We start from the raw sequence: 14,535 nt of genomic DNA on the forward strand, positions 1-14,535 counted from the left end.
GTAGACATCACAGTTTGCTCACAAACTAGTCCAGTTATTCTTGAATTTACAATGGTTGGGCCTCATGGTCACTGAAATAATTTTTTTCTTTTTATATATTTTTTGATTTTTTTCAGTGACAGTCCTAATGTTTTGCAAGTTAGACATTACAAAGAATGAGAAAATGTTAATTATTTAGCATTCATTTTTACTTGCCTTTATTATTTGTTTCAATACATAATCTGATAAAATTATGAATTTCGCCTTCTCAATAATATTTTATTTTATTACATACTTCTTTGTCTTAACTGGAAATCCAAACGCCATTGGCTTGTAAGAGCTGACATCAAAATGAATTGAAATAACACCTAGTGCTTTTTTATAGACCTTGTTGAACAATATAACACTATTATCTATTGTAAGGAATCCATTAAAAGAAAAATTCAATCTTTTACTAGATGTGTGCATTTGAATTTTGAAGACTTGATTTAAAATCATATATTCATATACATATTGTGTACTAAGATTCACATATTGGCACATCTAATTTATTGTGCTGTAGTCCATTAGTCCATTCAGATGAAAGGTTACAACTATTATTAAAACTGGAGTAATAAAATCCCATAGTTTGTTGTAAAATAAAACTGCAGAGTCTCTTTTGATAATATATTTTTATTTTTAGTCCCAATTTCAGACCATACATATGTTTTGCAAATAACAGCCACAAGTACCCTCTCTTTTAAGAGAGCAAATAATTTATGTGTCATGCAGCCAGGTGATAGTCAAAAACTTCCTTTAATTACAGACAGGATATGTAAATTGAAATGCAGAAACTGCTTTAATCATTACTGTTTAAACTTTGGTCATATACCTCTTCAGACATAATTATATGTTGAATGTGAACAACATTAATAAATAACTGATCAACTGCAGTACAGGCAGTAAAGCTATATACACAAAATTTATCTGCTACAGTGAAAATTGATGATAGAAGAGTTAACATCTGACATAACAGCTCCAAGAAGATCAGAGTGTCACAGAAGTTATGTAGGATACTGAAATGAAGTGCAGTTACACACTACAGACATTAATTTCTTAAAAAGAAACGTGTCTTCAAACACTTCAATACTTTAATATGAATACTGCAGATCATTAATATTAACTGATTGATTTTTTTTTAGAAGAAACTGGGAGAGTGTGCATAGGGTAGGGGAGATGTACTGCAACTGTTAATACATTTGACAATGTAGATGTGCAGCTCATTTATCACTAATCACGTGTAAAGCCAAAGTTATCTGAGATAGTGTTCTCCTCTTGAATTTGTTGGTGATACTTTCAAAAGTAGTTTCATTGATATGCACACTTTTGGAAGGGTTAGTTTGTAAAATACTATAGAGATGTAGTGAGACAAACATGACATATTTTTTAAGAAATTTATAATGTACTGAGATATATTTTCATATTCCATGTTCATGAGTAATAGATTAAATTAAATGCAGTACACTTAATAATCCACTGAATGACTACATATATTTGAAGTGATATCTTCAATTGTAATCACTTTTGTCATGTTCATGTTTTTATGTTAATTAACCTGTTTCATAGAATAGGTGCACAAAATGTATGAAAGTGTGAAAATTGTTTTAATTTTGTTATTTGAACTGTTTTGTAACATTAGAATTTATTGAGCTGTCATGTCTCCCATTTCTTTAGGGTAGGGGTGAGATCTCTTCCTTTTCTTCATCTTCATCTTCAGCATCATCATCTTCCCCAGGCTCCCCAAGAGCATGAACAAATTCTGCAACAAAAAAGCATCCAATGAATTCAGTTTTTTTCTGTATTACAACATAGGAATTTGAACTACAGTGCTGTTTAGGAACAAATGGAAAATGCTAAAATCACATGATTTTAGTCTATAGCAAAGTGTGCAATAATATGAATCCTGCTGGTAGCTTAAAGCTGCATGGAAGAAAAGGAATCAGATTTGGGGCATTTGTCTTTCCTTGATAATAATCGAGCATACCATATAGCCCAAATCAAAACTGCAAACCTTTAACTTTTGACTGGGTGGCCCTATGTATAAAATGTGCCAGCCACAAATAACATTCTCTTGTACTGTTCCTTTGTTGTTTTACAATTGTGAGCCAGTACCTATTACTGCACTGTTGCTCAGTGAACACAGTAATAAGTTGTGTTGTCTTATGCTCAAGTGAGCAGCAGCAATATAAAATAAACAGTGAGTTAAGCGTCAAGAAATTTTATGATCTGCATAAGAAAATACACCAGATTCAGTGCTAACAGTACAGTCCCACAATGATTCACTTGTCTACCAGAAAATTAGTAATCAAATAAGCATTTTGTTGGGATCTGATGCAACTGCTTTACTTAATGATTCAAGTGGGTCATCACTGTCAGGTAACACTTGTATGTAGTAACAGAATGATACAATGAAATTTTATTTTATCCTAATATAATTAATCTGAGATTAATTTTTATGACTGCAAACTCCAGCATTTTGGGCTGGAATGCAACTATCATATGGGATGCAGGCAGCTATCTGGAGGGTACGGGGAAGGGGAAGGGATAGTAGCATACGGGTGGGGAGAGAGACGAATAATGTCTGGTGGGGTGTGCAGGGAGGTAAGGGGGGGTGGGGTGGGAGGGGGGGGGGAGAAAGGAGCAAAAAAGGAGAGGAGCAGGGAAAGACTGGAAGATGTGCTGGCAGAAGGCTGCAAATAAACAGGATCGGAGATGTGAATGGGAAGGAGATAATAGGACAGAGGTGGTGGAAACTGTTGGGTGGAGGGTGTTGGGACAGTATGTTACCATAGTTTGAGGCCAGGATAGTTACGGGATCAGAGAATGTATTGTAAGGATAACTCCCATCTGCACATTCAGAATAGCTGATGGTGGAGGGGAAATGATCTAGATGGCTCGGGTAGTGAAGCAGCCTTTGAAATCAAGTGTGTTATGTTTAGATGCCCATGGTCATTGCCTCTCCATTTAGTACAAAAAAATCAGTAGCACATGATGCCCATGCATCAGTTGCCAGGAGCTAAATGGGGAGACTACACCAGACTGATACTCAGTGCTATTTCTGAGAGATGACAATCATATACTCAGTGGAGCCATGTGTTCAATGTTCTGAGTTCTGCTAAGGCATTCACTCAGATACCCAAAGCGCAGGAAGATATTCCAAAACAGCCATCATGATGCCATTTGGATTATGAAATGCTGCACCATCACAGCAATGATTTATTGACTGTTCTCTGATGACTCCCCAGTTTTTCATGTACTTAGAAGACATTATCTTTTCAGCTACTGAAGAGCAACATCAATAGTACTTAAGTACTAATTTTCCAATATGCTGAACATTTCAATGTGGTAATCAGTCAAACTAAGTGCATTTTCCATGTATCACAGTCACATTCCTATGCCATCTTATTTCTTCAGCAAGGCCATCAGCCTTATCTGAAAAGGTGGAAGCCATCACTCAAGCTCACCAGCCAGGGACAATCAAAGAGCTTCGCCACCATCCTTAGAATGTTTAATTTTTGCTTTTGGCATTTACCTCATCTGCCAGAGCTGCAGGAGTCACTTGACTGAATGATATGTGCTCATGGGTCCCAAGACAAAAAGCACCCCCCCCCCCCGCCCCCCTCCCCCACGTCCTCTGCCCTTCCACACCCATTCAGTGAACACAATAAATGAATTGGGGATGGCTCTTATCACTGGGAAGCTGAGCCTTACTGATGCAGCACTGCTTGCTCATCACCCTGTGCAAGATGCAGCGCCACTTGTTCTGGTGGTGGTTGGCGGTCAGTTTTCCACTGGAGCCCTGTTGCAACATTAAGTTAACAACGTGTGACAACTGCTCGCATTGATTCTTATGACCATGAACTGTTGTTGGCGTGCAAAACAATCTGGTACTTATGTCCTCATTTGCAAGCAAGAGACTTCCTTATATTTATGGACCATAAACCACTTATCTGTATATTCCTACAAAACAACAATGAGTGTTTACTATTAGGACTACGGATATTGTTAAAAATATCAGGAATCTGATACATATATGTATATTTAAAAAGTATTATTATCAGCCTCCGACATATCAAAAAACGTATTTGTATATCCATGGAAAAAATATTGACATACCAGCCTATAAAAATATTAGCCGCACAATTAAATATAATGCTAGTTTTAGAGCTGTATATTTAAGTACTGGTTTATAAATAGATATTTTGTACATCAACAAGCTAGCAGCCTGATTGTCCCCCTCAGAGAATGAACTAAAAGGAAAATGATGCACATTCACGCCTGGTGATAAACACTTTGCAGACAATGGTAAATGCATGTATGTGGCATAATGAAAGGTGTCCGATGGATCTGTCATTTGGTTTCATCACATTGGATCTGTCTGCAACACTTCATGTCAACTTCCCTGTTTTTACATTTCTGTAAGCACCAGTGATCTAGCAGTTGCAGTGTCAAAATTGCATAGTGAGGTTACATGTTGCAGTTTCTGTAGGTAGTGCTGAGCGCCGATTATATCAGCATTTCCCTTCACCTGTCTCCAAACAGAGCAAAGACCAATCTTGTCATTTAGATTTTTCTTCATCATTTTCTGAAGAGTGGGGATCTGAAGAAATTTCTTCACTTTACCCCCCCCCCCCCCCCCCTCCTCCACCCCCTGTGCAATCAGACTTTTTTTGTGCTATCAGTACTTCCTTCACACAGTCAGAGAAGAAGAACAGACATGATGAAAGTTCAAAAACAAGTAAGACTCCTTTATAATTTGAAAGTAAAATTATGCTCTACTATAATTTCAAAAGAATAGTGCCAAATAATTGCCAAAAATTACAAAAAAATATAATATAAAATAAAAATATTGTCAGTAGATATTGCCATTTGAATACTGATATATCAGAGAAAAATTTTTTTTGGAAAAAATGTCGCTATATCGATATTTTATGAACAGTGCTATTCACTGTACCAGTACATTCAGTCGACATTAATTTCACTATTTACTACCAACATTTGCCATGTGTCTGGATTAAATGATTCTTGTTGGTCCTGGAGCATTTTGTCTGGTCTGGGTTTCAAAAGGATCACCATAAGTGAGCTTGTGCATGCCTTGCTTGTCAACATAGCAAATTAGTGTACCACATATATTTGGCCATAGGCAGTTTTGCTCATGTTGTTGTTGTTGTTGTGGTCTTCAGTCCTGAGGCTGGTTTGATGCAGCTCTCCACGCTACTCTACCCTGTGCCAGCTTCTTCATCTCCCAGTACCTATTGTAACCTACATTCTTCTGAATCTGCTTAGTGTATTCATCTCTTGGTCTCCCTCTACGATTTTTACCCCCCATGCTGCCCTCCAAACTAAACTGGTTATCCCTTGATGCCTCAGAACATGTCCTACCAACCAGTCCCTTCTTCTAGTCAAGTTGTGCCACAAACTTCCCTTCTCCCCAATCCTATTCAATACTTCCTCATTATTTATGTGATCTACCCATCTAATCTTCAGCATTCTTCTGTAGCACCACATTTCAAAAGCTTCTATTCTCTTCTTGTCCAAACTATTTATTGTCCATGTTTCACTTCCATACATGGCTACACTCCATACAAATACTTTCAGAAACGACTTCCTAACACTTAGATCTATACTCGATGTTAACAAATTTCTCTTGTTCAGAAATGCTTTCCTTGCCATTGCCAGTCTACATTTTATATCCTCTCTACTTCGACCATCATCAGTTATTTTGCTCCCCAAATAGCAAAACTCCTTTACTACTTTAAGTGTCTCATTTCGTAATCTAATTCCCTCAACATCATCTGACTTAAGTCGACTACATTCCATTATCCTTGTTTTGCTTTTGTTGATGTTCATCTTATATCCTCTTTTCAAGACACTGTCCATTCTGTTCAACTGCTCTTCCAAGTCCTTTGCTGTCTCTGACAGAATTACATTGTCATCGGCCAACCTCAAAGTTTTTATTTCTTCTCCATTGATTTTAATACCTACTCCGAATTTTTCTTTTGTTTCCTTCACTGCTTGCTCAATATAGAGTTTGAATAACATCGGGGAGAGGCTACAACCCTGTCTCACTCCCTTCCCAACCACTGCTTCCCTTTCATGTCCCTCGACTCTTATAACTGCCATCTGGTTTATGTACAAATTGTAAATAGCTTTTCGTTCCCTGTATTTTACCCCTGCCACCTTCAGAATTTGGGAGGGAGTATTCCAGTCAACATTGTCAAAAGTTTTCTCTAAGTCTACAAATGCTAGAAACGTAGTTTTGCCTTTCCTTAATCTTTCTTCTAAGATAAGTCGTAAGGTCAGTATTGCCTCACGTGTTCCAGTGTTTCTACGGAATCCAAACTGATCTTTCCCGAGGTTGGCTTCTACTAGTTTTTCCATTCGTCTGTAAAGAATTCGCGTTAGTATTTTGCAGCCATGACTTATTAAACTGATAGTTTGGTAATTTTCACATCTGTCAACACCTGCTTTTTTTGGGATTGGAATTATTATATTCTTCTTGAAGTCTGAGGGTATTTCACCAGTCTCATACATCTTGCCCACCAGATGGTAAAGTTTTGTCAGGACTGGCTCTCCCAAGGCCGTCAGTAGTTCCAATGGAATGTTGTCTACTCCCGGGGCCTTGTTTCAACTCAGGTCTTTCAGTGCTCTGTTGAACTCTTCACGCAGTATCATATCCCCCATTTCATCTTCATCTACATCCTCTTCCATTTCCATAATATTGTCCTCAAGTACATCGCCCTTGTATAGACCCTATATATACTCCTTCCACCTTTCTGCTTTCCCTTCTTTGCTTAGAACTGGGTTTCCATCTGAGCTCTTGATATTCATACAAGTGGTTCTCTTTTCTCCGAAGGTCTCTTTAATTTTCCTGTAGGCAGTATCTATCTTACCCCTAGTGAGATAAGCCTCTACATCCTTACATTTGTCCTCTAGCCATCCCTGCTTAGCCATTTTGCACTTCCTGTCGATCTCATTTCTGGGACGTTTGTATTCCTTTTTGCCTGCTTCATTTACTGCATTTTTATATTTTCTCCTTTCATCAATTAAATTCAATATTTCTTCTGTTACCCAAGGATTTCTACTAGCCCTTGTCTTTTTACCTACTTGATCCTCTGCTGCCTTCACTACTTTATCCCTCAAAGTTACCCATTCTTCTTCTACTGTATTTCATTCCCCCATTCTTGTCAATTGTTCCTTTATGCTCTCCCTGAAACTCTTTACAACTTCTGGTTCTTTCAGTTTATCCAGGTCCCATCTTCTTAAATTCCCACCTTTTTGCAGTTTCTTCAGTTCAGTTCATAACCAACAGATTGTGCTCAGAGTCCACATCTGCCCCTGGAAATGTCTTACAATTTAAAACCTGGTTCCTAAATCTCTGTCTTACCATTATATAATCTGTCTGAAACCTGTCAGTATCTCCAGGCTTCTTCCATGTATACAGTCTTCTTTTATGATTCTGGAACCAAGTGTTAGCTATGATTAAGTTGTGCTCTGTGCAAAATTCTACCAGGCGGCTTCCTCTTTCGTTTCTTACCCCCAATCCATATTCACCTACTACGTTTCCTTCTCTCCCTTTTCCTACTGACGAATTCCAGTCACCCATGACTATTAAATTTTCGTCTCCCTTCACTATCTGAATAATTTCTTTTATTTCATCATACATTTCTTCAATTTCTTCGTCATCTGCAGAGCTAGTAGGCATATAAACTTGCGCTACTGTGGTAGGTGTGGGCTTCATATCTATTTTGGCCACAATAATGCGTTCACTATGCTGTTTGTAGTAGCTTACCCGCATTCCTATTTTCCTATTCATTATTAAACCTACTCCTGCATTACCCCTATTTGATTTTGTGTTTATAACCCTGTATTCGCCTGAGCAAAAGTCTTGTTCCTCCTGCCACCGAACTTCACTAATTCCCACTATATCTAACTTTAACCTATCCATTTCCCTTTTCAAATTTTCTAACCTACCTGCCCAATTAAGGGATCTGACATTCCACGCTCCGATCCGTATTACGCCAGTTTTCTTTCTCCTGATATTTACATCCTCTGGAGTAGTCCCCGCCTGGAGATCCGAATGGAGGACTGTTTTACCTCCGGAATATTTTACCCAAGAAGACACCATCATCATTTAACCATACAGTAAAGCTGCATGCCCTCGGGAAAAATTACGGCCGTAGTTTCCCCTTGCTTTCAGCCGTTTGCAGTACCAGCACAGCAAGGCCGTTTTGGTTAGTGTTACAAGGCCAGATCAGTCAATCATCCAGATTGTTGCCCCTGCAACTACTGAAAAGACTGCTGCCCCTCTTCAGGAACCACACGTTTGTCTGGCCTCTCAACAGATACCCCTCCGTTGTGGTTGCACCTACGGTACGGCTATCTGTATCACTGAGGCACGCAAGCCTCCCTACCAACGGCAAGGTCCATGGTTCATGGGGGGGTTTTGCTCATCTAGATACATATTTGGTCAGTTCACTGCCACTCTTTGGCGAGCAATGGTATTTGCTGACAATGATAAGCTGCTTCACAAAACTGCTGACCAAAAATGATACCAGTCGCAGACAATGCAACAAAGATACTAGCTGTAGCTTTCATTTTAATTTGGGTTACCTCCTTCAGCTGTCCTCTTGATATACACACATCAAAAAAAGTTTTGCATCACCTCGGTTCCGGGACCTGTATAGAAAATTGGAATAGATACCAAAATAAACATCATTTCTGCCCTTTTTATTGTTCATGAAAACCACACATTGCATATTGTACCACCATACAGCTAGACCTTCAGAGGTGGTGGTCCAGATTGCTGTACACACCAGTACCTCTAATACCAAGTAGCACGTCCCCTTGCATTGATGCATGCCTGTATTCGTCATGGTATACTATCCACAAGTTCATCAGGCGCTGTTGGTCCAGATTGTCCCACTCCTCAATGGCGATTTGGTGTAGAACATTCAGAGTGGTTGGTGGGTCATGTCATCCACAAACAGTCCTTTTCAATCCATCCCAGGCAAGTTTGATAGGGTTCGTGTCTGGAGAATATGCTGTCCACTCTCGTCAAGTGATGTCATTATCCTGATGGAAGTCATTCACAAGATTTGCATGATGGGGTTGCGAATTGTCGTCCATGAAGACAAATGCCTCACCAATATGCTGCCGATATAGTTTCACTATCAGTCGGAGGATAGCATTCAGGTATCGTAAAGCTGTTATGGCGCCTTCCATGACCACCAATGGCGTACATCGGCCCCACATGATGCCACCCAAAAACAGCAGGGAACCTCCCCCTTGTTGCACTCACTGGACAGTGTCCTAAGGCACTCAGCCTGACTGGGTTGTCTACGATCACGTCTGCAACGGCTGTCTGGTTGACGGCATATGCAACACTCATTGGTGAAGAGCACATGATGCCAATCCTGAGCATCCCATTTGGCATGTTGTTGGGCCCGTCTGTACCATGCTGCATGGTGTTGTGGCATGTCTTCGACATTTCCTGTCTCTCTATATCTCCTCCATGTCCGAACAACATCGCTTTGGTTCATTCTGAGATGTCTAGACACTTTCCTTTGTTGAGAGCTCTTCCTGGCTCAAAGTAACAAGGTGGATGTGATTGAACTGCGGTATTGACCATCTAGGCATGACTGGACTACAGTCAGCATGAGCTGTGTACCTCTTCCTTGATGGAATGACTGGAACAGATCGGCTGTCGGACCCCGTCTGTCTAATAGGCGCATCTCATGCATGGTTGTTTGCATCTTTGGGTGAGTTTAGTGACATTGCTGAACAGTCAGAGGGACTGTGCCTGTGATATAATATCCACAGTCAACCTCTATCTTCAGGTGTTCTGGGAACCGGAGTGATGCAAAACTTTTTTTGATGTGTGTAACAAAGGACTGTGGTTGGCAGTTTGAATTGGATTAGTTTGCCAATTAAGTAGGTTTTCCAGTGCTGGATATCATCAGACAGCAAGTTTCCGTCCATTTAGCAATGGTATGATTGGGTGATAGTACACTCAAAGCTACTTTGAGGTGCAGTGCAACTCACTGGCCTGCTGCACTTCTGATTGTTATACTATGTATGACCTACAACGACGATTTTGACTCATATGACATATAAGGTTGATTTTGACTCCGTCAGCTGAACTGGTTTATGGTGAACCACTGCACCTGCCTGGTGAATTTGGTGACCTGACTGTCCCCACAACCATCAGGCACCTACTTACGAGATACTGTTGCACGTATGCATGGGCACATCACTCACATGTGCCCTTGACTGGCCCGTAGAAATGGTCCCTTGCTGTTTAGTGCCCAAAAATTTTAATTCCATACATCCAGACATTGCTCTACAGCTATCTCCATCCATCAGGACTTGTAAAGTTGTACAAATTGATCTTATGAACAGTTGTTCCCCAGCCAGAGCCTCAGCCACCATATAATGGCTCATATCAGATATTAAAGAGAAGAGATCAAACACTTGGCCTCGAGTAGCAAGACTAAATTAGTGTGTTTAAACATGCTCAAAATAGCATTTTTTTTCCAGCCCAACTTTTTGTGTCAGCCTGGTACTGGAGCACAGTCATAACCAGGACCTGTCTCCAAAACCACCTCTGACTGACGGACATGCTCTGGTTAGTAGGTCAGTTTTTCCTTGGGGGGGGGGGGGGGGGGTTAAGGCTGAGGTACTGTCACTGAAAACTAATCACTGTTTCATACAATGTTTAGTGAAATGTTGTGAGATTCCACATTAAATATAGTTAATGGTGCTTGACAAAGGGTAGTTGATGGACAACTGTAGTTTGGTGTTAAGAAATATGCAGTATCTATAGTGGGACTCTGGCCAGTCACAGTTAATGTATTAGTAGCTGACTCGTCAGCTGAAGTAATAATTAAATTGCTGCAAAACAGTGTAGAAATAGTGTTTGTAACATATTTTGAAAATTATTCTCTTGAGATAGGAAATGCAATTACTCATGAATTCTGCTTAATTATACTGAAATTGAGCACATAAGGACAGCTGTCCTCATAACCTTCAGAGAAGCTTGTTCTACAGAACTGCTGTTGGTTTATTCTTCATCGTCAGTCTTGGTCATACTTAATAGTGGGAAATGGTGAGCAATTCACATTCAGTTGACCAGTTCCTGGTCTGGGTACACCTAATAGATTGAGGTATGCCTGAAAGGAAGCAGCTGACATGGACGTTCATTACAGGTAAGTGGATGTTGCACAGGCAGTTGTGACATGAGCATCATGACAACATGTAAAAATTAAAGCTATTATTTACCCAGTTTATCATGTATCCATTTGAGTCTTCATGTCATCTGTGAAGACTACATGTCCTGATGGAATGATGAAGATATCTTGAAGTGAATGATGAAATGCTATAACGTTTGGGTTCTCGAATCCATACAGTTCCTTAGTCACTTTGTAACACCTATGTCAATTAGAAGTAAGTTTATACTATGTAACTGAGTATCTGTGATTATGAAGTGTTTGTTCCTTGTTACTTAAGGTCATTGATTTGTGGCAGGAAATTTAAAGTTTGTGATATATGTATGGAAAAAGCTAAATGATGTTTAAAATAATGAAATTTTATAATATATGTATGTTTATAAAGAAAACATTGTATGTTGGAAGCTGGTTCATGCTTAGGACACTTACATTGTATAACGTAAAAGATGTAGGGAAGTCTCTCCGCAACAGCAGTGGCTTGGAGCGATGTAAAAGGTGATTTTGGTAGTCAAACTGGGCGGCTCCTTGGTGCGACTGGCACACAGTCAGTGGCTAATCATTGCACGGTACACACTTGCCTTGGATGTGGATTTGGCAATAAGGAATGGCTCTAACATGTAAAAAATCCATCACCAAGAAGAAATTGTAAAGAGAATTCAAACATTAAGAGCCGTGAGTACAGTTAGTCACCACGTTGCTTGCCACCACTACTTCGCCACTGCTCCACCAACTTCATACACACAGATATGTGTTAGAGCATGGACCAGTTAATGCCCCTCCATGTCCAACTTCAGTTTGTTGTTTTCTGAAGTAACATCTCAATACTGAGTCATGTAATGTTAGTGATTATAACTGTTATTAATATGAGTGGTGTACAATTTATCTTTCTATGATTACTGGTTTGTGCATTAATGGTGACTACTGCTACCCACAGCTTAGATTGCCCTGTATTCGTTTGTATCCAGAGTGCTATTCAAAGGGAGTCTTAATGAAAGTCATTACAAGAAGCAATATTCAGTTGCCTTGAACATAAAATTTCAAATTAATGTGCCTAATTGGGCTGGCGACCATTCGATTTTTCTTTCGTATTTGAACTTTACTACTTTTCATTATCCCCAAAGTAAAAGCCTGGCTAGTTTTTCTATTAATTACAATATATTCAAAATTTCTGTCTGATACCCTTTTATCCATTAGACAAACAAGCGGTCAAAATTAAAAATCCTGCCAGAGCGTAGCATTGGTTTGTGTCACAGCAGATGAGTGTTATAACTTCGATTATGGATCAGGTGATACCATTCCACAAGGGATCACTTGTTCCTACTGGAGGAATGTATGCAGCATTTTTATGGAGATATTTCCTTGTAGATATCTTTTTTGATCTTGTAAAGGTCTAGGATACCTCTTGAAGGCATCTTGGACATGTCCAGCAATGTTGTTCCTGAGGTTGACCACCCATTCTTATGTGATCCTTCCTGTAATGTTGCTATTTCAGACATTGAGCTTGTAAACATGAGAATCAACCTTCAGGAGTGTCCTGAGTGTTATCATTTTTACTATCATCATTAAAAGCATAACTTTCATTATTAAGAGCCCAGTTCAAGCTCGCTCATTTGCAGACAACTTTGTGAAATGTTGCTCCTCCACCCAATAACAGCTGTAATTAACTACCAGAAGTTGCAGCACTACTTGGTGCACATCAGTTACAGGTTTGATTTCCACAGCTCTAGGAACATTTATAATCCTAAAATAGTCAGGAGGATATTGCTTCTAAAGTGAATGATTTGTTGAGGTGACTGGGGCTTATATTTGACAGCAAAATCCCTTGGTCATGAAAGTGGAGGAATGAGAAATTTAGATCTCCCAAGGCACTTAGCATCATTAAATAAGTAAACCACAGAAATCTGCCCAGATAATGCAGTATACTATCCTCCTCCATCTACAACTATGAAATATGATAGTGCTCCACCTGGTGCCAGAAAATATGGAACATTCATAAAAATATGAGTTATAGATACACAGCTGTGGAGGAGTGGCTAAACAATTGTAATAGCTGTCATCTTCTAGATGCAATGAGGTGTTATTCTCAGGAATGAAGATGGCAGAGTGTATTATTTAATGAGAAAATGGAAAAAAAAAACGAAGTGTAGGTGCGTTGGAGAAAACTGTTGTGTCATTAGGTTGTTACTGACCCTTGCACATTGATGTATATTGGAGAAACAGTATTATACACTCCTGGAAATGGAAAAAAGAACACATTGACACCGGTGTGTCAGACCCACCATACTTGCTCCGGACACTGCGAGAGGGCTGTACAAGCAATGATCACACGCACGGCACAGCGGACACACCAGGAACCGCGGTGTTGGCCATCGAATGGCGCTAACTGCGCAGCATTTGTGCACCGCCGCCGTCAGTGTCAGCCAGTTTGCCGTGGCATACGGAGCTCCATCGCAGTCTTTAACACTGGTAGCATGCCGCGACAGCGTGGACATGAACCGTATGTGCAGTTGACGGACTTTGAGCGAGGGCGTATAGTGGGCATGCGGGAGGACGGGTGGACGTACCGCCGAATTGCTCAACACGTGGGGTGTGAGGTCTCCACAGTACATCGATGTTGTCGCCAGTGGTCGGCGGAAGGTGCACATGCCCGTCGACCTGGGACCGGACCGCAGTGACACACGGATGCACGCCAAGACCGTAGGATCCTACGCAGTGCCGTAGGGGACCGCACCGCCACTTCCCAGCAAATTAGGGACACTGTTGCTCCTGGGGTATCGGCGAGGACCATTCGCAACCATCTCCATGAAGCTGGGTTACGGTCCCGCACACCGTTAGGCCATCTTCCGCTCACGCCCCAACATCGTGCAGCCCGCCTCCAGTGGTGTCGCGACAGGCGTGAATGGAGGGACGAATGGAAACGTGTCATCTTCAGTGATGAGAGTCGCTTCTGCCTTGGTGCCAATGATGGTCGTATGCGTGTTTGGAGCCGTGCAGGTGAGCGCCACAACCAGGACTGCATACGACCGAGGCACACAGGGCCAACACCCGGCATCATGGTGTGGGGAGCGATCTCCTACACTGGCCGTACACCACTGGTGATCGTCGAGGAGACACTGAATAGTGCACGGTACATCCAAACCGTCGTCGAACCCATCGTTCTACCATTCCTAGACTGGCAAGGGAACTTGCTGTTCCAACAGGACAATGCACGTCCGCATGTATCCCGTGCCACCCAACGTGCTCTAGAAGGTGTAAGTCAGCTACCCTGGCCAGCAAGATCTCCGGATCT

The 14,535-nt window shown here is 40.7% G+C and overlaps 1 protein-coding gene across 1 annotated transcript in view; it reads right to left on the reverse strand.

Moving 5' to 3' along the window:
• Positions 1-638: 638 nt before the first annotated feature.
• Positions 639-14,535, reverse strand: part of LOC124711597 (neo-calmodulin-like) — a 468,518-nt gene continuing 454,621 nt past the window's right edge. The window contains exon 8 of the mRNA XM_047241753.1: positions 639-1,777. Coding sequence (XP_047097709.1) covers positions 1,689-1,777 — 89 coding nt within the window. The 3' untranslated portion in view covers positions 639-1,688. The remainder of the gene's footprint in view (positions 1,778-14,535) is intronic.

Source organism: Schistocerca piceifrons, chromosome 8 (assembly GCF_021461385.2).
Source record: "Schistocerca piceifrons isolate TAMUIC-IGC-003096 chromosome 8, iqSchPice1.1, whole genome shotgun sequence".
Taxonomy (NCBI): Eukaryota; Metazoa; Arthropoda; class Insecta; order Orthoptera; family Acrididae; genus Schistocerca; species Schistocerca piceifrons.